Genomic DNA, 24,156 nt, shown 5'->3' on the forward strand with positions numbered 1-24,156 from the left:
TTTTTTATGTCCCTTTTGGTCATATACAGTACCTAACGTTTCTTCGTATTTATACATCCCTGGCTTTCAAATGATTGGGTTTGAGCGTCCCTTGTCTGTAGAAATATAAAAAAGCGATTCGGTGCACGAAATTTAGAAAGTGTCAATTTCATTTTCTGGATATAGACCCTTTTCAGGATTTAAAAGTTTATAGGTTTGAGTAACCAGCAACTGAAAATGGGTGCTAGAAGTAACAGAGTAAAAAAAAACCCAGACATTTTACTATAGTCTACTACTATTAGACCAACAGAAATATAGTTGTGTTTCCTGCCTCCATACCTACCCTTAATGTTCATGTCTAACCTAACACATTTCATGGACAGTTTAGTTAAGCACCAGATACCATACTTTAGGTTAAGCACCGTTAAAGTCCTAACATTCCCCTTTATAGTCTATGTAAAATACGTTTTTCTTTGCCAGGAGGCAGGAAACGAGCTTAGCATATACATGTATTTTTTAGCCTTACCATGACATGCCTTTATGAAATGGATATACTAATAATAGTACAATCACAATTACAGTGATTTTTCCGCTGTACTTTACATGTTGGACATAACATGTGATGACTATATAATTACTGTATGCCTTGATCGTGAGAAAATCTTACAGGTACTGAAACATGTGAAAGGTAACAGTTTATTTTTTTTATATTATGTAAAAGGATAAAAATATATTTTGAATAAAAAAGTTGAAAATTTAAATTATCCATAGACCTCATAGATAGAAGTAATACAAATACATTTATGCATTTAAACAAAGGGTAAAATAGTGATAATTGGCGCCAATAAATAACGTCAATATAAATTCACACCTTCCACAAAACGAGGAAAACATGTTCAATTGAATCCTTAACGATTGGAGTTATACATCCTTGTTAAGGATGGAGGATCCTTTAAATAATAATTCGTATGGTTCCAATAATATGGTTTTAATATCTCGTTGTCAGTGTAATATGACACAAAGAAGGACCAATATACACTCACGGGCATTGCGTCGTCAAGGTAAGCATTTTAAAAACACCGACACTGCCATTGTTGCAATGTAGTAGGAATGTTGTAGAAAAATATAAAAAAAAACACAATGAAACCAGTCTCATAATGTTTGTCGAGGTTGCGACATTTATGTCGCGAAAGCTTGACATAGAGATCCTAGATTTCGTCGTCGTCGCCGGCGGCGTCAACATTTAGGATCAGTCTGGTTGACAGTTTTCTTTAGACATCACCAACTTTGTCAAACCTGTATGGAATTTTATGAAATTTTGGAATAAGCTTTTTCATGACTAAAATACAGTATCAATGCAGAGCACAATTTTGAAATATATTTATTTCATTTCTCCGTATTTAACTCATAAATGGACTAATTTTTTACAGTTAACATTAACATACAGTCTAAGGTATAAGTTTTTCAGTCATGAATAACTTTTCAAACCTTCATTGAATTTTATATAAGTTGGACAGAAGCTATTTGTATGATCAAACGACAGTATCCATACATGTAGCAAAGATAAATGAACTCACGCTTTACATGCAGTCAACATTATATCTTCACACTTACTATGCTTACAGCAGCAATCGCAAGCGATACACAAGGTTCCGCTGAACCATTTATAAATTTTTGATTTTATTTGCTCGCTGACTTGGTTATTGATTTGGCCTTTCGACTGTTTTGCTGTGAGTTCCACTGATATGCGTCTTTTGTAAACGAAACGTTCGTCTGGCGTTCTAAATTATAAGTCCGTTATCGTTATTGACTTTTGGCAAATCTCTAAATCTGAATTCTCATTCAAGTTTCGGCATCTGCTAATTCAATTTCTTATGTTTTAGAAGATATTAAATAAAGTTACATTGTATATAACTGCATTTACTTAAGTGACTTTAAATAAGACTTTGTTGGAAGGAAATACAAGATGAATGATCGTTGTTGCATGCAACGTTTGCAACGTTTTTCTTGCATGTTTAAAATGTATCATATTGTGTCTTTGACGTGGTTGTTGTTAACCAAAATATAGACACATAAACTTTTAATAATGATTTATTAAAACGAAAACAATAACTAACAAGATATGTATACTTTCAATGGAATACATTTTATATCTTGACATATTGTCTACTCTGACTTGTCTATTTGTGAAAAAAAGCAGAGAAAATACCTAGGGTAAAAAAAAACCGTACGTGTAATAGACTATTTTCATATTACCGACTTTTGACTCCGGATTATATAATTTTTCGACAGGTTACCTACTCTGTGGTAGGACATCCTGGTACTCGGTCAAACAAGAGCAACCAAAAGAAGTAAAATCAAATATCATGAATATATAATCGGTGCAATGTAGGGGGGGGGGGGGGGGGGGGGAGGAGTATACTGTTTTCTAATGATTTTGTCGTGTATACAATACATAAAACAAATAATTTCCCCCAAAATTGTACTGATTGAAAGCTTGATTTTACTTCTTTATGTTGCTCTTACCTGACCGAGTACCAGGATGTCCTACCACAGAGTAGGTAACCTGTCAAAAAAATACAAATTCCGGAGTCAAAAGTCGGTAAAGTCAATTCTTAGATGGGTAACACCATGACCAAAAGAAGAAAAAAAAAAAACGACGGAGCAAACAGTTTTACAGGCCACAAAACAGTACGCAGGAAACTTGCCTGTCCTAATTGATGTATTGTTTTTGTGTCGTTGGATTGCCGTCTTCTTGAATTATACCTTGCTGAAACTTTTATTTATTTGTGTGTATCCCAAAGAAATTATTGTTAAGGTATTCTGTAAACCAATGCCCCAAAGACGTCGTATCTTTGCTGGGATAGTTTGGAATCAAGCCAAACATGTTCAAAACTAGCTGTACTTCTTTTATCACCGTAATTTCGCAGCAATGTTCTATTTTCGATTTAACATTGTTAAAAAGTTGTAAGAAACCTCACAGAATACGACATATTTCATTATAAAGTATGAATCATGTAACTTTTATAGGTTCTACAAAGCACAATTACTTACTAACTCTTTTAAAGGTTGCATGCTATTAAGTAATATCACCGTTTGCAATAGAACATTCAAATATTACACATCTTGAAACATAGACTATTTGATATTCCGGGGAGAGGGGGAAGGGGGTTGCGGATTTACTTTTTATTTGTATCTGTTGCTATGCACGCTTATTATTTTCCGCAACTGTTTCCTGAATTTTATGTTGCGGAATATTTATTTTCAACCCCCTTCAGAAAATCACTTGGTCGTCCCCTTACTTGACATTAGTTGACCAATTAATGCTGTCAGGTGGTCAATAATAATAATGATGACCTATTAGCTGATTAGGCCTATGCCGTAAAGTTTATTGGACTGTAGGATCTAACATTAAGATTTATAAATAAATAATTAAAACAAATGCAGTCAATAAAATCTCTAGAATCTGACATAAATGATCAGCTTGTTGAAATGCTGATTGACAGCTCAGGGAAATGTAACCATATTTAAAATTTGTGCACTCATCATACATGTACATGTATTATTTTTTTTTGCTGATCAAAATGCCGTACTTTGAAATTTGGACACATCCGATTGGTGACATTATGATTTCATTGCAATAGATTTTATACATCACAATTCAACGATGAAGAATTTTAACGGTCAAAGCAAAACATTCTTGTGTACAGATTATTTTTTGAAAACCTTTATCGGCTTTTAAATATTGTTCATCAATAAAAGATTGCTGAATAATAAACATGTCTCATTCGCATAATCCAGCATCGTATCTACGGTTCTACAAACCGATCCTTAGCACTGAGCCATGATTAACGAGTATTTTCTTATTATTTCAGCTCGGAATGAAAGTTTTGGTAACCGAGTCTTACACTGCCTGTCTCAGGTTCCATGTGCCTCCCTTATAGCGTGGATCATCCTCCTTGTGGGACTTGGTGGTCTTACGGGAGGACTGTTGATTGGGATACAGAAAACACGTGATCTAGTCGATTCTGAACACTTGTAAGTATATCTATATTCACATGCTGTTTTTTTAGGATTACAAACATGCTGTGTTTTAAGCTAGCAAACATTTTCTCTTATTTTGTGTACATATAAAATTACTACTGTTGAGATTTCTTTAATTTCAACTCGTGCTGCACTGGACTACTGTTTGTTTTGTTTGTTTGTTGGTTCGTGTTTAACGTCACTCTCAGCTTCCTTAGCTATACCATGGCGGCCATTTTAAATTTGCGGGGGAACCCAGAGAGAACCGACTTTTGGAAAACTGACTACTAATGGTTTGTCTCACTTGCTTACAAGTCCATTTGTACACCGAATTTTGACTACAATATTAATAAGAATTTATTTTGTTTCCCCCATATACCGCTTCAGTGATCTTGTAGTAAGTAGCCTGCTCGTCCCAAAACCATGACTCTTAAATCTGATATCTAAAAGGTATCTGCTAAGCACATGCATGACAATTATAGGAGTAAGTACAAAGATGTTGCGTGGGCATGAATAAAAAAGAGAAGTTTTATACTCATACCTAGGAGTCTACTCCCGTATCCTGAAGAAGAAGAAAACTAATGTGTATGAGTTGAATGGTATTTCTTTCTTTTAGAAAATGATTCCTTGTGAGCTGAAAAGCGGAAAATTAGCCGAAAAACAAAACATTTCATAAATCATATCAAATTGGCGTGGTCTCGTCTTGAATATGACTGAAAAAGTACTCATTGGTTGGTATATATATTCACCCATCCAATACATTATACTTCCTTATAACAGTATGATCAGACAGCAACAGGCCGACAAAGGACAGTCAAATAAAAAAATAAAAAATCTATAATGTAGACATTTCACTATAGTAATACGGTGGAGGCAAACTGGTCCACTATTTGTTGGTATTCGGATCGCATATTAGTAGTTTTCAACCCATTTGACCCTTTAAACCACATAAACTGTATAATAAATGCTTCTTAACTCTTTCTAAACAGCGCTAAACACTTCTTACGATGGAAAGGGGTTTGGGGGGGGGGGGGGGGTCTATTGCATGTAGATCAAAAGTGGTCGCACGGAACCAAATATGTAAAGATCGCCTACGAAAACTTATTATATCGTACTAAAATACAGAGAGTTATTAATCTGACAACATATAAAGTATATATAGAAGCCTTTTTTGGTCAAGTAAGCTCAGTAATTAGCAGTTAATTTGAAGCCAGATACTTTTTAACTTGTAGATTAATGTTCAAAATGTAAACAAACATAGAGAGTTCGAGACAGAAGATCTGCACTATTTACAGTTGTTATGACTGTCATAATACAAACACTGGTTTTGTCTGTTTTTTACGTTAATTGAAATGCTTGGAAGCAAAATAAATATATAGATTTGAGGCAGGACGAACATACATTTTGATCAATTATATCTGATACACATATGAAGTGTATAACTAACTGACCGTAAAACATCATTCCCTGTTTCCACATATTTCCCAAAAAAGATCTTTTGCAAGATTTTTATTCGAGTGTTTCTTACTTAAGGGTATGTACTCCCTTGAGCATGTTGAGAGCAGGTTTTAATATTTTTATGCAAGCAGTTGATTCTCGTTATGCTGAAAATATATATATTAAAATGGAATATTTGTGTGTTTTATTGGGTTTGACGCTTAAATGGATTTAACAAAAAAAAGTATTCAAAAAGATTTAACAATAATTTTGTTTTGAAAAGATGAATTATTTTTTTTTTACATTTTTGTGATGAAATTGTTAAGATAACCAGTTTGACTTGTCATATGGCAATGAAGCGTTGATCAATATCATCATGACTTAATCCTTTATAAATTGGTCTTAACTAAATCATATTGGACTGCTAAAGATTTTAACCTCTCGTTTGGGTTTTGTTAATTGTGTGTAGGGAATAGATACACTATTTTCGTTTATAACACTAAATAGTATTAACAAAGGTAGAAAGAATAGTACAATGCATATGAATAGTTTTCATATTCATGCAAAACACCAACCATTGTTTTATGCTTATAGAATGGATCAAGACTGCCAAATAAGATGAGCAAATTTTGGCGGGAGCCAACGACGCTAAATCTCACAAGTATCATTCGCAGAATGACGGTGTTGTCTCTTTATTTTTTAGTATTTTGAATAACGGTTAATATAACACTCATGCATTAGTATATTATATATGTATTGATTGGTAGTAAGTACGTTAGTAGACAATTATGTTATGAACAATGAATTTTTGGGTTTTACTGTTATTATGTAACCGTGATTATCATGATAATTAACATTGAATGTGCCAGTGTTCTTTAGTATACTGCATTCTGTATATTTCATATCAGGCTATGCATTTTAGGATATATATAGTAGAGGTGTTTAGCCGGATTAATTTCGAAATACCGCACATATTATGATTTTATTTCAGACTATGGTTTTTAGAATATGCAGTTGCCGGCGTAGTAGCCGGAATGTTTGTATTTGGGACATTGCTTCTGTGTATTGGTCACATTTCTACTGACCCTACTAGTCGTCATATTTTCCATACTACAAAAAGAAATCTCTGTGCTCAAGGACTTAATATTACGGTAAGTTCATAATGACCAATAAAGATGTATGACCAATTTCCCCTGTTTTTGTTTCACCCTCAGTGTCAAAATAAAAAAGAAGTTGTAAAAGTGTATTGTGTTATGCGACTGTCATACAAGTGAGAGGTTTAGCTAGCTATAAAACCAGGTTTAATCCACCATTTTCTACATAAGAAAATGCCTGTACCAAGTCAGGAATATGACAGTTGTTATCCATTCGTTTGATGTGTTTGAGCTTTTGATTTTGCCATTTGCTTAGAGACTTTCCGTTTAGAATTTCCCTTGGAGTTCGGTATTTTTGTTATTTTACTTTTGACATTTTAGAGGGGAAATGGCCCTAACTCTTTATCAGCTCTAGCTTGTAGATTTATTGGTGGACATTTCCACATCACTATATCCTATGCTTTTTAATTTATCATAAAATACTAGAAAACTTAATTGCTCACAACTTAAAAGTAAATGTTCTCGTGATACTGTTTTTGGTGAAAAATGGCTACTGTTATCTAAGAAATGAATTTCCATTTCAATTCTGATGTTGTACAAAGAGACATGTATAGACTGTATCCGATATGTCTTGACATGCCTTCACATACAGCAGCATTCTCAACATGATACGTTCCATTTTGAAAATAATATTATGCAAAACATTCATATTACAATGTACTCACAAGTTCAGATTATGATGAACTTAGTGTATATTTCCTAAGAATAGCTGTCCAGTAAAGATAAGAATCATTAACGATTCACGATCAATCTTCTAAGCTTATACGTATTTAATGTTTCTACTGGATGCCGAGAGAGGAACAAAACGCGTACTTAGGAAGATTGTGGATAGTGAGAAAGAATCTTAGGTTTGACATAAAATCAATGTCTGTTATCTGAAAATGGATTCACATCGACAAGTAAAGGACACAAAAAATTAATTGACGTCTGGTTTGATCAGCGTCAAACTTACAAATATGTCATCTTGTTGATAATTGCCTATTAAGTGTCTAAATATGGAAAACATAAATAACTTCACTGTCCTGATGTATTTGCTACTACAAAAGTATTGGAATTTAAAGAACAGAATACCTCTAACAAAATTAACAATATCAATGAGCCCTCGTCTTCATCTAACCGATTAATAAGATGGCACAATAGCTATATAGTCTCATTGTTTTTACTCCAACCAACGAGCCTTTAAAGGTTAATTTCTCCTAAAAGTATTGTTGTCATCTTTTGAATATAGAATGAATCATGTTTAGAATGCTGCTGTATGTGAAGGCACGTCAAGACATCGGTAAAGGTCGATGCAGCTCTGTTTGAAAACAAACATTGGAATTGAAAAGGAAATTAATTTCTTAGATAACTTTTATCCATCATTTTCCATTATTCACCAAAACAATATCACGAGAAAATGATAAATAATTAAAATCTTCCGTCCGTCTTTACGTCCCAAAGTTGGTTTCCGTTCTCTAACTTTAGTTTGCCTCAACCAAATGTTATGAAACTTATACAGAATGCTTATTACCATAAAACACAGATCAAGTTTGAATTTTGGTGACTTCACTGTAACCGTTCTAGAGTTATGCCCCTTTACAAATGGAAAAATTCCTGAATTTTTCGTTTCCGTTTTCTAACTTTAGTTTGCCTCAATCAAATGTTATGAAACGTATACACAATGCTCATTACCACATAATGTAGATCAAGTTCGAAATTGGGTGGCGTCACTTTTACCGTTCTTGAGTTATACCCCTTTCTAAACATAAAAACTGCTGAATTTTTCGTTTCCGTTCTCTAACTTTAGTTTACCTCAAGTAAATGTTATGAAACGTATACACAATGCTTATTACCACATAATACAGATCAAGTTTGAAATTGGGTGGCGTCACTTTTACCGTTCTTGAGTTATGTCCCTTTATAAACATAAAACTGCTGAATTTTTAGTTTCCGTTCTCTAACTTTAGTTTACCTCAACCAAATGTTATGAAACTTATACACAATGCTTATTATCACATAATACAGATCAAGTATGAAATTGGGTGGCATCACTTGTACCGTTCTGGAGTTGTGTCTCTTTATGAACATAAAAATTGCTGAATTTTTCGTTTCCGTTCTGTAACTTTAGTTTGCCTTAACCAAATGTTATGAAACTTATATACAATGCTAAATACCACAAAATACAGATCAAGTTTGAATTTTGGTGGTGTCACTTTTACTGTTCTAGAGTTATGCCTGTTTACAAATGGAAAAATTGCTACTGTTCTCTAACTTAAGTTAGCCTCAACCAAATGTTATGAGACTTACCATGCTTATAAACAATACTTATTACCACAAAACTCAGATCAAGTAAAAATTTGGGTAGTGTCACTTTTACTGTTCATCAGTTATGTCCTTTATAACTTTATATGATATGCAAGCAGGGGCATCATCTGTGTCCCATGGACACATTCCCAGTTATGTCCTTTATAACTTTATATGATATGCAAGCGGGGGCATCATCTGTGTCCCATGGACACATTCCCCATTTATTTTATTATCAATTGATAAATATGGCTCATTAACATCAAAAAGTGGTCTACCAACTTGAATGCAAAATAGCACATTCAGGTGAAATGATGCAGAAAAAATTTATCTTTACCCCTAAAAATCTCTAAAAGTTTCAATTTTCAATTTTAAAAATAAATTCTCATGAAAAATTGATGTGAAAAATAGAATTGAAAACAGTATACCCCCGTTGAACCTCTATAAATGCAACATAAATATCAAAATGCCACTTGGAACACACAAGGAGTGATCTGACATCCTTATTTTATCAAAAGAATCATACAGTTTGTTTCCTTTATACACTTGAGACTGCTAATTTTGCGTTATTTTTGCATTTTCCATCCTTTAATAACGCCACTGATTTTGGCATTTGGCGGGAGATTGATGTCACAGATGTGACCAACATATGGAATGCTGTAATTAAATGCAGGCAAAGTTCATTCTCTGGCCAGACAGTCTTAAATAAGAAAATAATAGCAGTAGCAGCTAAAAATCATAATTAAAAAAAATACGACCCGTTATGTGTAAGATACACCCCTATGGTCGTTAGACCGATTGGGAGTATCTGATTCACACCAAGCTATTCTGATAAATGCCAAAGGGAAGCTTTAAATAATTTAGGAGAGGGTCTTTCAGTAATTTGATTTTTTTTTTATGGTTAAGCATGTCAAATGCAGGATATCCAATTACATTTCATGACATCCATGACATCTCGGTAAAAATACAAATGCTGAACATTTAGACGACTCTTTTGTTTTGGTTTTCATACTGATAATTTCGATTCTAATTCTGTACCACCTTATGATTTTAATTAACACGTCAATTATCAAGGTCTTGGTATACATTGTACATTTTGGACCAGTAAGTTTTATGTAGGAATTCGGATACCGGAACAGGCGATGAGAAATGATCAGAAATCCTGTTTACGCTTTCATGCCGATTATGAAGATATTAAATATCTTTCATAACTTCATTTTCTTAGATAAAATGTTGTATAATATTTCAATACCATGAACAATTTAAAAGATAAAATTGATAAATATACCAATTTCACTTGAATGTTGATTGTTTAGACAAAGGTCATGTTATATTTAGTCTACGGATTTTATGTGCTTCGTTTTACTGTTTTCTGTCCATAATTCTGATCATTTATCTTGGGATTTGAAATTTCATTTTGTGCCTCGAATGTTTCAAAACTCTTTTCAAGTGTTTTTTTCTTTCAACGTGTTTAATGATACTAATAGTAATAAGAATGATAATGATAAACAATTATTATCGATACTATTATTATTCTTATTTTTAATGGTATTCGGCCTTTGTGTATGAAGTTACATGGCTGTTGTACGTATGGTGCAAACTTGGCCGTGTTTTATACGATTTTATTTAATTGATAGAAAAGAAAGCATACAGTGTATAAATTCATGAGAAAAAAATCGGATAAAATGCATACTCATTTAATAAACAAACTTTGCGAAATCTAGCATTATGAATTTCCATTCTTAAATGCTGTAAGTATTAGATACACCTATGAGGGCGTTAGCCTGATTTGGTGTATCTAATTTACACCAAGATATTACTGTCAATGTCACAATTTAGGAGGGGACTTACAGCGATTTGACCATATGTTATTACAAAACATGATAAATGCAGGGTATCGAATTTCGTTTAACGACATCTTCGTGTAATAATGGATGCATTACTTTTACTTTCAGATGCTGGTATTTAGCTATATCTTTGGTATTGCCTGGGTTCTCCTGACTGCCATTTTTGGAGTCCCACTTTACCTTCTCATAAACATTTTGATCATTGACGTTGATCAAATAAATCTAGTCAATTACGGTAAGTTGATCATGTGATGAAAGTCAATTACGGTAAGGTGATCACGTGATGAAAGTCAATTACGATAAGTTGATCACGTGATGAAAGTCAATTACGGTAAGTTGATCATGTGATGAAAGTTTCCTAGTCAATTACGGTAAGCTGATCATGTGATGAAAGTCAATTACGGTAAGATGATCATATAATGAAAGTTTCCAAAATGGGAAATAAAACATCCAAAGAGGAAACTGTTCCAGTCACAATATAGAAATAAGGAGATGCGGTATGATTGCCAATGAGACAACTTTCCACCAACGACCAACGGACGAGGAAGTTAATAACTATAGGCCACCGTACGGGCTTCAACAATGAGCAAAACCCATACCATATAGTGAAGATATAAAACAACCCGGTATGACATATTTTTACAGCTTTTCACACCAAGACAGTTTAGTTTAGTGTTTTAAGGACATGAAGGAGTTGTTTGTACCTAAATGCTTCAGATTTTGAAGTACGCATTTACTGTACCAAGTTTGAAATATGACAGTTGTGTTTGAGCTTTTGATTTTGCCATTTGGTAAGGGACTTTCCGTTTTGAATTTTTCTTGGAGTTCGGTATTTTTGTTATTTTACTTTAACTGCTCAAAGAATACATTAGTTAAAGTACGTGAAAATGCAAAAAATGTAATATATTTTTAATTAAACTACTATCATGTGATAAATGATAAAATGTAATCAGGAGTCTGTTCCTTGATAACAAGGTTAATTGCATCATTGGATGCCTTTTAAAAGCATTTGTTTCGTGAATGTTGTATTTCTGATCATAAATGCAGATATCAGGCTGATGAAAAATCAATACGAGGCCTTGTCGTTGTTGTATACAGTTCTGGATCCGTATATTGATCGGCGGAATTCCCCAAAGTAGTATATTGAAGATGAGCTCTACAGATTGTTAAATGACTATCAAACTATCGATAATATAGCATTATAAATGCTTGATGCTATCTATAGGGATTAAACTGGTTCTACCAGGGACAATAACACATTCACAGATCTGGTTTTAATTTAATTGTACAAGAAATTTCTAAAGAAATCATACTATTATTGTGAAGTTATTAAAAAAAAACAAAAAACAAAAACGGATCTAATACTTTTGTTTTTTTGTCTCGCGTCGATGAAGTCGAAAAGGGGAAACTTAGGCGTGATGTTTCCGGCGTCAACACTGTATTGGTTTGTGATTAGGTCAAGTTTATCATGTTTATTGGGAACCATTAGTGGTAGGTCAATGATATTTTGTAATCAGTTGTATTCGCATTGACACATATCATTTCCATGGAGATTATTTGGCCCCGCCCCCTCAGTCATGGTCTATTGAATTTGAAACTTTTGCTTAGTTTACATGTATTAGTTTTGTGATTAGGTCAGTTAAAGGGGAACCATTAGTGATATGTCTATGATAATTGGTATGTAGTTGTATAAGCATTGACACATCTCATTTCCATTGAGATTATTTTTCCGCGCCCCCTCAGTCATGGTTTGTTGACTTTGAAACTTTTGCTTTGTTTATACGATGTATTAGTTTGCGATTAGGTCAGTTTAAGTGGAAGTACTAGTGGTAGGTCAATGATATTTGGTATGCAGATATATTAGGATTGGCACATCTCATGTTCATGGAGATTGTTTGGCCCCTCCCCCTCAGTCATGGTTTGTTGACTTTGAAAGTTTTTCTTAGTTTACATGTATTAGTTTGTGATTAGCTCAGTTTGAGGGGAAGTGTTACGTGGTAGATCAATGATATTTGGTATGCAGATGTATTAGCATTGGCACATATCATTTACACAGAGATTGTTTTGCTCCTCCCTCAGTCATGGTTCATTGACTTTGAATGTTTTGCATTATTTACATTTCAAAGTTTGTGATTAGAACAGTTTAGGATGAACTACTAATGTTAGTTCAATGATATTTGGTAAGCAGTTGTATTGGCATTTGCAATTCTCATTTCCATGGAGATGATATGACCCAAAACCCCTCATGGTTCATTGAGTTTGAAACATTTACATAGTTAACAATTAAAGTATGTGCTTAGGTTTGTTGAAAGGGAACCACTAATGATAAGTCAACGGTATTCGGTATGCGTTTTTATAAGCATTGGAATTTCACATTTCCATGGATGTTATTTGGCCCTGCACCTTCAGTTTTTGGTTCATTGACTTTGAATGATTTGCATAGTTTACATTTTTAAATATTGCCATTTTAACATTTGCATTATACAGTTATACCATCAAAATTACAAAACACGACACGTATCTCTGTGTCAGCAGTGTATTAACATCTGTTTCATATGATATTTCGCGTTTGTGAAGTACTTCTTTGACTAATAAGCTGCAATATATTTGCCGATTGACATTCAATCGAATAAAGAGCATCTGTGAAGGTATGGCATTAAAGAGACAAACCTATCAACATTAAAAAACAATCTAGAGTCAAACCAGCCCTGCAAAAATTATTTATATAAAATACTATATATATATATGCATTTGAATTCGGATTATTACCACAATTTTCGTGAAAAATACTATCATAACATTTAGTTGTCAGTAAATGTAAAAAAACATGAATAACATAGTTTTTGCTTAATCTGAAATAATCTTAGTTTTTGAAAAACGATTAGAAAAAAAATAAAATCTAGCGGCTTGAACATAACACATTTTTAGATATATTTACCTCAAGAGCAGATATTTACATCTCAGATTGTTATTTGCGATGTATACCGCTACATTTAGGGCAGTCACCAACCCTACTTCAAAAATAACCAAAAAGCAAATGAAAAGATACAAATATGCACAATTTAGCTGTCACAGATAATTCAATTTTCCTTGATTTGTTAATCTGTTAAACATATGAAACAATTATACTAACAAGATATTGTATGTCCATTAAACTTTGATGTGTTTTGAAATTTAAAAAAAAAAAAAATACGATGTAAGATTAAATTGAAATATAAGTTTATAAAATAAGATTTAGTTCGTGTTATTTATAACGTTTATGCTAATTCTAAGCTGAAAAGTCTAGACATTTAATGCTAATGTTGTCTATGCCATAAAATTCTAGATAATGAGGTGATCAAAATGTCAAAAGCATTCAAATTTATTTTTTTGCTATTGAAGCGTTTTCATGATCGACCTTTTGGTTTAAAGTGAAACCATGACGATTTTACATGTACGTGTAATAAAAAAAAATATTTCATTCTTTTTATTTATAGGTTTGCAGGATAAAGTATTTTCTGGAACAGACTTTGACGACTTTCTGGTTGAGGTAAGAGTCGGCTGTACAAACATTTAGAATTATCAAATATGACACATCTATTGCACTTTTCATACAAAGAGGGGTTTTTCTTAATGTCATTACCTTAGGTTGTGTCAAGTCGGGTATATCTCCTGTACTTTATGATTTTGTAAAGTTTCCGTCAAATGCTGGTTGGGAATAATCATGAAAAGTTTGGGATATTGTATTGACACTTGTTTATTGTAGAAGACCAGATGATGACTTTAACGTGTCGTTAGATAACTCTCTCATTGTTGTGTGCCGGACTCGCGCTTCCTTGTTGGCAAAGTAACATTTGACAGTCAATACCGTTGTTGTCATAGTTACATTTGACAGTCAAAACCTTTGTTGTCATAGTTACATTTGACTGTCAACACCGTTGCTGTCATAGTTACACTTGAAATCAATACCGTTGTCATAGTTACACTTGACAGTCAATTCGGTTGTTGTCATAATTATACTTGATTGTCAATACCTAAGAAAAATCTTTTATAGAGCTTTAAAATTTAGAAGAAATTCATTTTATCTGTTTACAGTTTTATTGAATAGAAATATATGATATCAAAAGTCTATATCAAAAAGTAACCGACATACATGGATTACAAGAGGCGTAAACTACTACTGGGTAAACAACACTGTTTTTCATCTATTCACAGTTAACTAAGTATTATTTTTAAAATATAGATATTGCAAATTGACAACTGTTCCCAGGCTAAGAATGACAGGTTACATCATATGTCTTTGGGTGGATTCTTCAGTGTAAATAGAAAACAAAAAAGTGAACTAATTTTTGAAATTTGTCTCCTTTAATTGGAAAATTAGGAATAATTGTGTAAAAGATTGCAAGGTCAAACGTTTTATAAACTGATTCGCTCATACTAACGTAGCTAAATTATAACCGTAGAAAAACGGATTTTAAAAAATTTACTTATTAGAACGTTTGTGCAGAAACAAATGCAATTGCCTTTTTTACACAACATGTTTTACTAAGGAAACAATAATTTAAGAAACAACACCACCTTTAATCTTAATAAAATTCCGGTGAAACCAACATCAGGATTTTATTGATAATCTATTTTTTTTGTGTTTGTTTGAAATGTGTTACAACAGACAATCGGCATTTGGTCACACCCTAACCACTGATCTTTAAACAAAGAACACCATTACTAGCACAAAAACAACTTTGTCTGTTTTAATACATTGACTTGCGCCATGAAATTAACAATTAACATAGAGGTCATTTTCCAATATTGAACTTTCCATTTTTATACACAAAATATTCCAGCAGCAGTATTCTTCCAGTTAATTATATATGCAAGACCTTGTGATTCCTATGGTTTGTGCTTACAAAGAAGACACTCATCTAGTGGGTTTTGATAATAACGTTGAAGTAATCACTATGTACATTTTGAAATCACCATCAGAACTTGGTTAGCTGTCCCCTTTCATTTGTAAATTTAATGTTACCAAATTCAACTCGTTACTGGTCTCACTTATATTTTGAACATAACTTTCTGCCCTTCCCCAACACTATAGTTCAGCAAAGTTTGTTGTTTGGTTTGTGATGTTGCCCAATATTTATGTTTTCTGTGTAGTTTGTGGAGTGTTGTCTATTTTTCATTTGGCGACGATTTGGAATCATTTATGATAACTTTGTAGAGTGGATGGTTTTCCTATTTTGGTGGTCGATATTACAGGACTTTTCACAACCAAATGTACACCTTTCACTAATAAGTCCAGTTCTGACGCCGGATAAGACTCATTGACGACTATAACACATTGTCGGACGTTTCCACAATGTCACGTGTTCCTCGTGCGGAGCAAGGTATTCTTTCCTCTTGTCACGTTAGTTTCCACATTGCTATTTGTGTATATGTTTTTGTTTTGTGAGTATTTGTGTGCTGTTCTTTTGTGTTAAGTTTGGCACCGCCTAGAATTGATATATCGACCTTTGACATTTTGATAATTTGTTGTATAAGAGAGGCTAAAGATACCAAAGGGATATTCAAACTCATGAGTCAAAGTCAAACTGACAACGACATGACAAGAAACGAAAAGATAAACACCAGTCTACAAACAAAACAGAAAACTAAAGACTGAGCAACACAAACCCAACAAAAACAGGGAGGGAGGACTCTCCGGAACCGTAATCAGAGTCGTTCTTATTCACAGTTCATTCCTTGTATACTGTCCACGTGAACATAACAATTGTTAAATGGTAGAATGCATTTGAAGGTGATTCATATGTTGAACCTCACTAAGAGACTTGGTCAGTATTTAGTATCAAATGTTATGTAGCGAACCACAATTACTGCGAAATCAGTAATAACGATCTGTGGTGTTGCAAGCAAATAATTCTGAATGATACAAATATTGTATCTTCAAACATAGCAGGGTTATAGATAAAAATCCGCAGCTAGACACGTGTTAATCAAATATTATCTTTGTATTTTAGGCGGATCGCTTATTGGTCATCTACATTACCATCTTTGTATCATCCATTTTGATCACAGTTAGCATGGTAAGTACCTAACACAGACAGACACACACACACTCACACGATTTAAAATATTGTCCTTATCCTTACATCAGGATATGAACAGATAAAAGGATTAATAGAGCCTTAAAGCAGTATTTCTTTTAATGTATATACATTTGTTAATTAACTAATTCCCAGATGAATAAAATAAAAAAAGTACTATTTTTGCTGATGTATTAAGAACAAAGTAGAGACAACGGTAGTTTACGTATGTTTAGATTGTTATATAGAAGCTATAAAACTTATATGGCGTAACACTTTTCTTCGTACAAGGGTATTGTTTTATAAAAAAGGGAAACAGCACGAAATCCCAGGGTCTTGATACACAATAGTAATCACTTGAATTAAATGTTAAAAAAAACCAAACCTGAGGAACAGCGATTAGCATATATACCCTGGCAGACTTTTCCTTGAGAGTACTGTTTAAATGACCAGCTGTATGAAAAGTGATTATGTTAGTTTAGCTTAGACCTCCCTATCTGTGAACATCCTATTTTATTCATTTTAGCATGTGAATCATACTATTATATTTTTGTTTTTCTTTCTGTAGTTTCTTATTCGACGCTGGCATCATATACCAAGTTTTAACGACATATATTGCAAATTACAAGAATATGTAAAATCATGATATACAAGTAGGAGTAAGTCTGCATGTAAGGTCCCTCAGGTCAATAGTTTGGTGTATCACCGTTCTGTTTTGTAAAATGTTATTAAAAAAGACAAATAAGTGAAAATTTGTTTTATTCCAAACAATATTGTGTTTAAAAAAAGTGACCATAATGTTTAATGTTGTCTTTCATTTAACGTGTATTACAGGAAAGTAACAGTTTAATACAAACAATTGTTAATGCTTTAAAAAATAACGATTTACATATAAATGATTTAGTGTCGGTGTTTTTCAGTGAATAATAATTGATATATGATTTAGAGGAACGAATATAAAATAAATATTTATGCAATCGATCCTATTTTGATATTGTAAGATGATATGATTAATGCGCTATGCATAGGATTTGACCTTGGAGTCCAAAGTTTTATCAGATAACTGTCTGAAAAGCAATACATGATCAAGGCACTCATCAGGTTGTAGATAAAATAAAACGACATATGTAATAACCCAGCCACTTTCTTTTGTAAAATATTGTTGCATGTTTTTATATTGATGTGTTTATCTCTGTGTACAGTGTAAAACATTGTTTATCTTTTTTGGATCACCATAAAACAGTATTTATAAGTATTTACAGTATGATCAAGTGAAGTGTACTTCCATGAAACCTATTTTATATCCATATCATATATTCAGACATGTTTTTTCTGCTCAATAATACATTGAACTTGTGTAATTAAGGGAGAAACACCAGACACTTTCAGCAGTTTGCATTAATATAGAGAAACATGTTAGCTCTTTTCCTCAATTTGTTTGGATCATCATTATAATTATGTACTAAAAAAAGTAAATTACTGTCGAAGACAAACGATTAGACTGGCTGGTATAGCTGGTATGTACATACCAAGCCTAAGCGGTAGATAAACTGCTACCAATAAGTCTTTAAAATTGACAGTGAAGTTAATTGATACAGTATAAATGTATATTGCGGTACAATGAAATTCAATTATGACATTGTAGTTAATTGATACAGTACATATGTATATTGCTGTACCATGAAATTCAATTATGACATTGTAGTTAATTGATACAGTACATATGCATATTGCTGTACAATGAAATTCAATTACGACATTGTAGTTAATTGATACAGTACATATGTATATTGCTGTACAATGAAATTCAATTATGACATTAAAATAACATAACATCTCATTCATCTGTTCTCTGGAAAAAACTAGATCGATTCGGTTACAATTGAATTCAACGCAACATCCTGCATAAGCCAGCCATGTGTAAGTTCGTTTATTGCGTTATTTGAAGCACGTTCGATTAAGTTGTTTATGCATATATTATTGGAAGTGAAATCTCTGAAATGATCCTTTTTTTGGTTGGTTAATGTATAAACCAGCCACTAATGAGGCTTTATTACTGTTGCATATCATTGTTTGAATGTCACAGTAGTCAATAGAAACAATACAAAGGAAAACATGTTGTGCTGTATTAATTCATTTCACAGTTAGCAGCACTGCTGCATTATTTGGATTGCGAACGCATTTTCTTTTTTATATCATTACCGATAATATTCATCTGTTGCATTTCATATATCAATGATTGTGCAAAAAGTGGCATATATTTGGATCAAGTATATGTTGTTTATTTGAATTTTATGTTGAATCCACCAAGTTTCTGTCAAAAGAAATTTTAAAAGGAAGCATTACGTCTAATCAAGTGGTTTTGACTTGGGGCCTTTTTCAGAACAAAGGACTCTTTAAACCTACTTCGCTTACCCAGGTCGACTGTTCTAGGTAAATAGTTAATGGACTTCGCAAATCTGACCTATTAAATTGAAAAAAAAAATATATGTGTACTTGTTGAAAGATACAGGTTCAAGAGGGATATTATAAGCCTGGTATCGTTGATGAGTTGTTTTTTTTGTAACTAAACTGGAATGAATCAAGGTAAACAATTCGTAATTGCACAGTTTGCAGCCATTTGATTTAAAACTATTAATTCTTGCTAACTTATTGGTAAAATTGGGTAAATGTATTTACAGTAGACTAAAAGATACGAGAAAAATACTTGAATGAATTTACATAATTTTTAAAAGTTATGATTTATTTGCAGATTCACTTTTTGATCGTCATTAGTTCTAATTTGACACATCTAAAGGATACACGACTTGCCACCTTGAATGCCTACGCCGATCATACAGAGATGCAGAATTCCAAGCACTCCGTGGTTGATACGACAATGTGACGTTACGTTACCATGGAAGGGACGTTTCTCTGACATCCAGTCTTTTATTACGGCATTGGGACAGTTCGATGGATGTGCTCTGGTTGAGGCCACATGCTATTTATTTGAAAATAAAAAAAAGTATATTGCTCAATGAGCATTACAATATCTATAATATTCAGTTATACAGATGTCTTTACAATTTGTAATACCATAAAGAAAAACTTCATATTTGCAATGTGCATGTGACCTCACCTTCTGATTATTATCCTCGAAACATTTATTTCAGAATTTTCAAGAAATATATTTAAGGAGTCGTTATAAGAAACTATATGTTGATATACGCGATGACAATGTATCTTTGAATTTATATACTAGAAAGTAGAAATGAACACTTGTTTGCCTGTCATATTACCATATAACAAGATAAGTATGTGATTAAAGAAAGATAACTCGTATTGGCTATTAGTGATCTTTTTTTTTATTCGCAATCAACAAAAGAAAAATTGAACAAACAACCATATGCCTGTGTCAAGGACTGGATCATTTCCATATGATCTTTAACGTTCCCTTTCATGTAAAGAAAACTTGCAGCTTAGTGTGCTTTATAGTATTCTGTTTTCTTTGCAATTGTCAGGACACATTATAGGCATATGTTGTGGTTCTTTTTAAGTGCAATAGTAGAAAAATCTTCGTATTGTCATATTCGAAATTTATGTTGGCTTGAGGGAAAGTCTAGAAATTCGGTAAGACCTTTATGATTTTCGAAGGAACGGACTTGGGGAATCAATCTTATAACAAAAAATTATTTAGGAAAAGTTTTGACAAATTTTGAAGTACACTAGACTTAAAATTTTATCGAAACTTTCCTTTACGATTAAAAAGAAAATTGAAGGATCGGGATTTATAAAAACAAAACAAAAAAAAATTGTAATAGTTATCAATTAAACGAACCACATAATTTAGAAAGATTATGCAAAGGTTTCGAATTTGACAAAATGTTGTAGTGTAACAAATTAAGTAAAGAGTTGCTTCTGATTGTAATAGGTATTGTATTTTATAGTCTTTTTAAATAATTCTTTTTTTGAAAATACCTTGTATTTTGAATCTCATATAAAAATTCTTGTGTTAGCTTTTCATTGCCATTGGTCTGTACCTTTTTCCTTGTATCATATTATGCAATTTAAACATATTTAGTTGTACGTTTTGAAATTTCTTATAAATAAATACATTTTACAACATTATATTAAGAATATATTTATACTTAATTTCAATGGTCATCTTGTTATAAAATATATTCAAGTTTTATTAAAATACACACATGTAGTAAATTTTTAATTTGAATTTGGTTTTTGAAATATATACATAAACTAGATTGTAAACATGAAAAATGTGGCATTGTCTTTAACACCATTTTGGCTGTACGTTAAAAGCTGTTGTTATATAGATCAATAGTATAATGAGGTAGAAAATGTTATGAATTATGTTTATAAATGATAATTGACATAAACACATGACATTTTCAGATATATACATATTGACTTTTTCTTATTTTGTTTTGTTATAAAATAGGCAGCTAAATTTACAAGACTACTCTTTACAACTGTAATAAGTTCGTTAAAAATTTTAAAAAAGTATTTTGGAAACTAATCTTGAAATACTTTTTTTCTCCCGTTTAAACTTTTTATATGAAATAATATATAAATATAAAAAAAGTTGGATGTAGCATATTTCAATGACTATTTTTAAAACCTTCTTTTGATTACAAAATTAAAATAGTTTCAAATATTCAAAATAATTTTACAGCTGTAAAGAAGTCTTTTGTGAATTCCCGAGTGTAAATGTTCAGGACGCAAATTTGTCTCTTTCCAATTAAGTGTAAACTGTGTATTTATATTATCCAGCACATGTACAGATATATGTGTTTGTCTGTGTGCTTTAAGTGTGTATGCATTGTGAAACAATGTACATTGCCTTTATATGTTACAGAACTAGTAGTGTAAGCATTTACTGAGTTTATAACTTTATGAATTGATATTTTATTTTGAAAAAGGAAAAAAAATGAAGTGATACTAGCTGTTAAATTGTTGTCTTTGAAAGGGTAATGTTAACTTTATCTGTTGTAGAAGTATTTAAACAAGTTAAATCAGGAAAATAATAGTTATGCCCCTTGGGGTAATTTCTGTGTAAGAAAATGGCAGTTGTTTAAGTTTAATCTAATATGACTAAAATTCAGGAAAATTTCAATTTTAAATTCAAATGTTATGTAAATACCCAGTACTTGTTACATTTGTTGTTTGAGGTTAAAGTATTTGTTTTCAAGTTGTTATCTAGAAATACCTAAAGGGGATATTTATTTAGATATCATATTGCTGCACGTTATTCTTTGATAATTAAAGCAAACAAATAATTGGTAAATGGAATTAAGGAAGAAAAAAAATGATCTAAAAATTTATACGTAAAATGAAAATATATAAAATAGATTTCATTGTAACTGTTATTTTTCAATTACTTTAATCTGAACGTTATAGAATATAGAGAATGTTTAAAATAAAAAATTCAATGAAGAAAAATCTAGACAGTAATGTATGAACTAAAGACCATCAAAGATAATGAAATAAATTTTTATACATATTACATGGAATGTCATGTAGTTGCTTGCAAGGCAGACTATATAAAACTCTTAAATGATCAAAGTCAAATTAAATTGATAAAACCTCGTGACACATGGAGGTGGATATAGGTAATGGAAAATAACTTCTTTATGACGTGAGGATAAGAAATAAATAAAAATGAATAAATATGCAGACTCAATACTATTTATAACGTTGTGTATATGTTCCTGTTAAATTGACATCATTCTTACCTTGTTAAAGTACTAAGTGCCAGTCTTTATGTTTTTATTCTTAATCCTAAAATTTTTAAATGCATACATATTAATTGTTGTTTGATATTGTAGTATTGTTAAAGTACACTTGTTATTTATTTAAAATGGGTAGAATTGACAGATTGAAATGGATAAAATGTTCATGTTGACAATAATTTATTACTGATGTAGTTGAGATAAATAGATACTTCCGTGAAAATTATGACAAATCATACAATGAAGCAATATCCATCACATAAACATACACCATTACAATGTTTTAATTCATTAGTGAAATAAACAGCTGTAAATCATGTATACTAACACCTCTTTAAATCAACACCCAAACTATAGGTTCAGACATGATAGTGTACAACACAAGTTCATATTATGTATTTTTCAGATATCATAGCTGCAATTTACAAGACTTGAGTTAACAATATTTCCACTAAAGATACTAGATGAACAAGTAGAATTACAGAGCACAATCAACAACTCAAGAACAAGAAGCTAAAAACCCTACCAACATATCATTGTACAAAATTATAACACCAAACTCATTGCGACTTCAAACATTTGAACGGAAAATCATATTAAAAGAAAAATCAATATTTCATAGTCGGGATAAAAACACTGATAAAACATTACTATGACCATATATTCAAGACAAATTGCAAACTTCACAAGGGAAACAGACTCATTATTATCTTTCATCATTTTCTCATTTTAATTTTATTTTATTATAACAATTATAGTTAGATTAAGACATTTTGGTCTTTTCTCTATTTTCATAGAATTGAGATTAATAGATTTATTTATGTATGGTAAATAAAGTGTTCAATGTCTAAATTGTTACTACTTGTTCTTTCTTGCGGTTACTAGAAAATTTACTCTTGTTTAACCAAAAAGAATGAGAACCGTTAGTCCCATGTCTCACAATGTTAACAAAAAGATTTTTTGACTGAGAATTGCACTTATCATGTCTTGGAGCATTCTTGAAATACACTAAAAATACTTCTTCTTACTTGAAAATAAGCATTTCAAATATACTGTAAATGAATTTCCAATTCTCGAATTGGAAAGAAAAAAGAAGACAATACCAAAGGAGTACTTAAGATAAAAGGCAGAACAAAACTGAATACACCATTGTTAAGAGAAAAAAGACTTACAACAGTCATCAATACACTACGCCAAAAAACCGTGGTCGGACAACGGTGTTTTGATAGAGTCGGCTAAAGGCAGCAGTTCATTCTAGCATAAATGTCGTGAATATGACAGTTGTTTTCATTCTTTCCGTTGGTTGATATAGTCTTTACGGTTGATTTTGTCAGGTTTAATGGACTGCCTCCTTTTTGAATTACCTTTGAGTTTGATACTATTGTTTATATTTTCTACGCTAGTGATACTTGCCATGTTACTTCTGTTGTAACCCGTAACTGTTGATAGCCATATTCGTTGATAAAACTTCATATTGGTTAAACTATATTGTTTAACCTCAAGACATCACCAAATCTATAAGTCATCGGTTAATTAAATTCTATAACCCTAAAATTTACCGCGAAAGTTTTAAAATAAAAGACCGTTTTAGAAGTAGAAACATTGAAGACAATAAAAACTAAGCCAATAAAATATACAATACAGCACC

The 24,156-nt window shown here is 31.8% G+C and overlaps 1 protein-coding gene across 5 annotated transcripts in view; it reads left to right on the forward strand.

Annotated features, from left to right (window-relative positions):
* The window catches only part of LOC127716581 (uncharacterized), a 60,544-nt gene extending 37,184 nt beyond the window's left edge, over window positions 1–23,360 (forward strand). For all 5 annotated transcript variants that reach the window (XM_052222818.1, XM_052222816.1, XM_052222817.1 and 2 more), the window contains exons 2-7: window positions 3,855–4,017; window positions 6,431–6,590; window positions 10,832–10,958; window positions 14,200–14,252; window positions 16,717–16,782; window positions 19,535–23,360. In XM_052222818.1, coding sequence (XP_052078778.1) covers window positions 3,855–4,017; window positions 6,431–6,590; window positions 10,832–10,958; window positions 14,200–14,252; window positions 16,717–16,782; window positions 19,535–19,666 — 701 coding nt within the window. In that variant the 3' untranslated portion in view covers window positions 19,667–23,360. The remainder of the gene's footprint in view (window positions 1–3,854; window positions 4,018–6,430; window positions 6,591–10,831; window positions 10,959–14,199; window positions 14,253–16,716; window positions 16,783–19,534) is intronic.
* The last annotated feature ends 796 nt before the right edge of the window (window positions 23,361–24,156 follow it).

Source organism: Mytilus californianus, unplaced genomic scaffold (genome assembly GCF_021869535.1).
Source record: "Mytilus californianus isolate M0D057914Y unplaced genomic scaffold, xbMytCali1.0.p SCAF_9, whole genome shotgun sequence".
Lineage (NCBI taxonomy): Eukaryota > Metazoa > Mollusca > Bivalvia > Mytilida > Mytilidae > Mytilus > Mytilus californianus.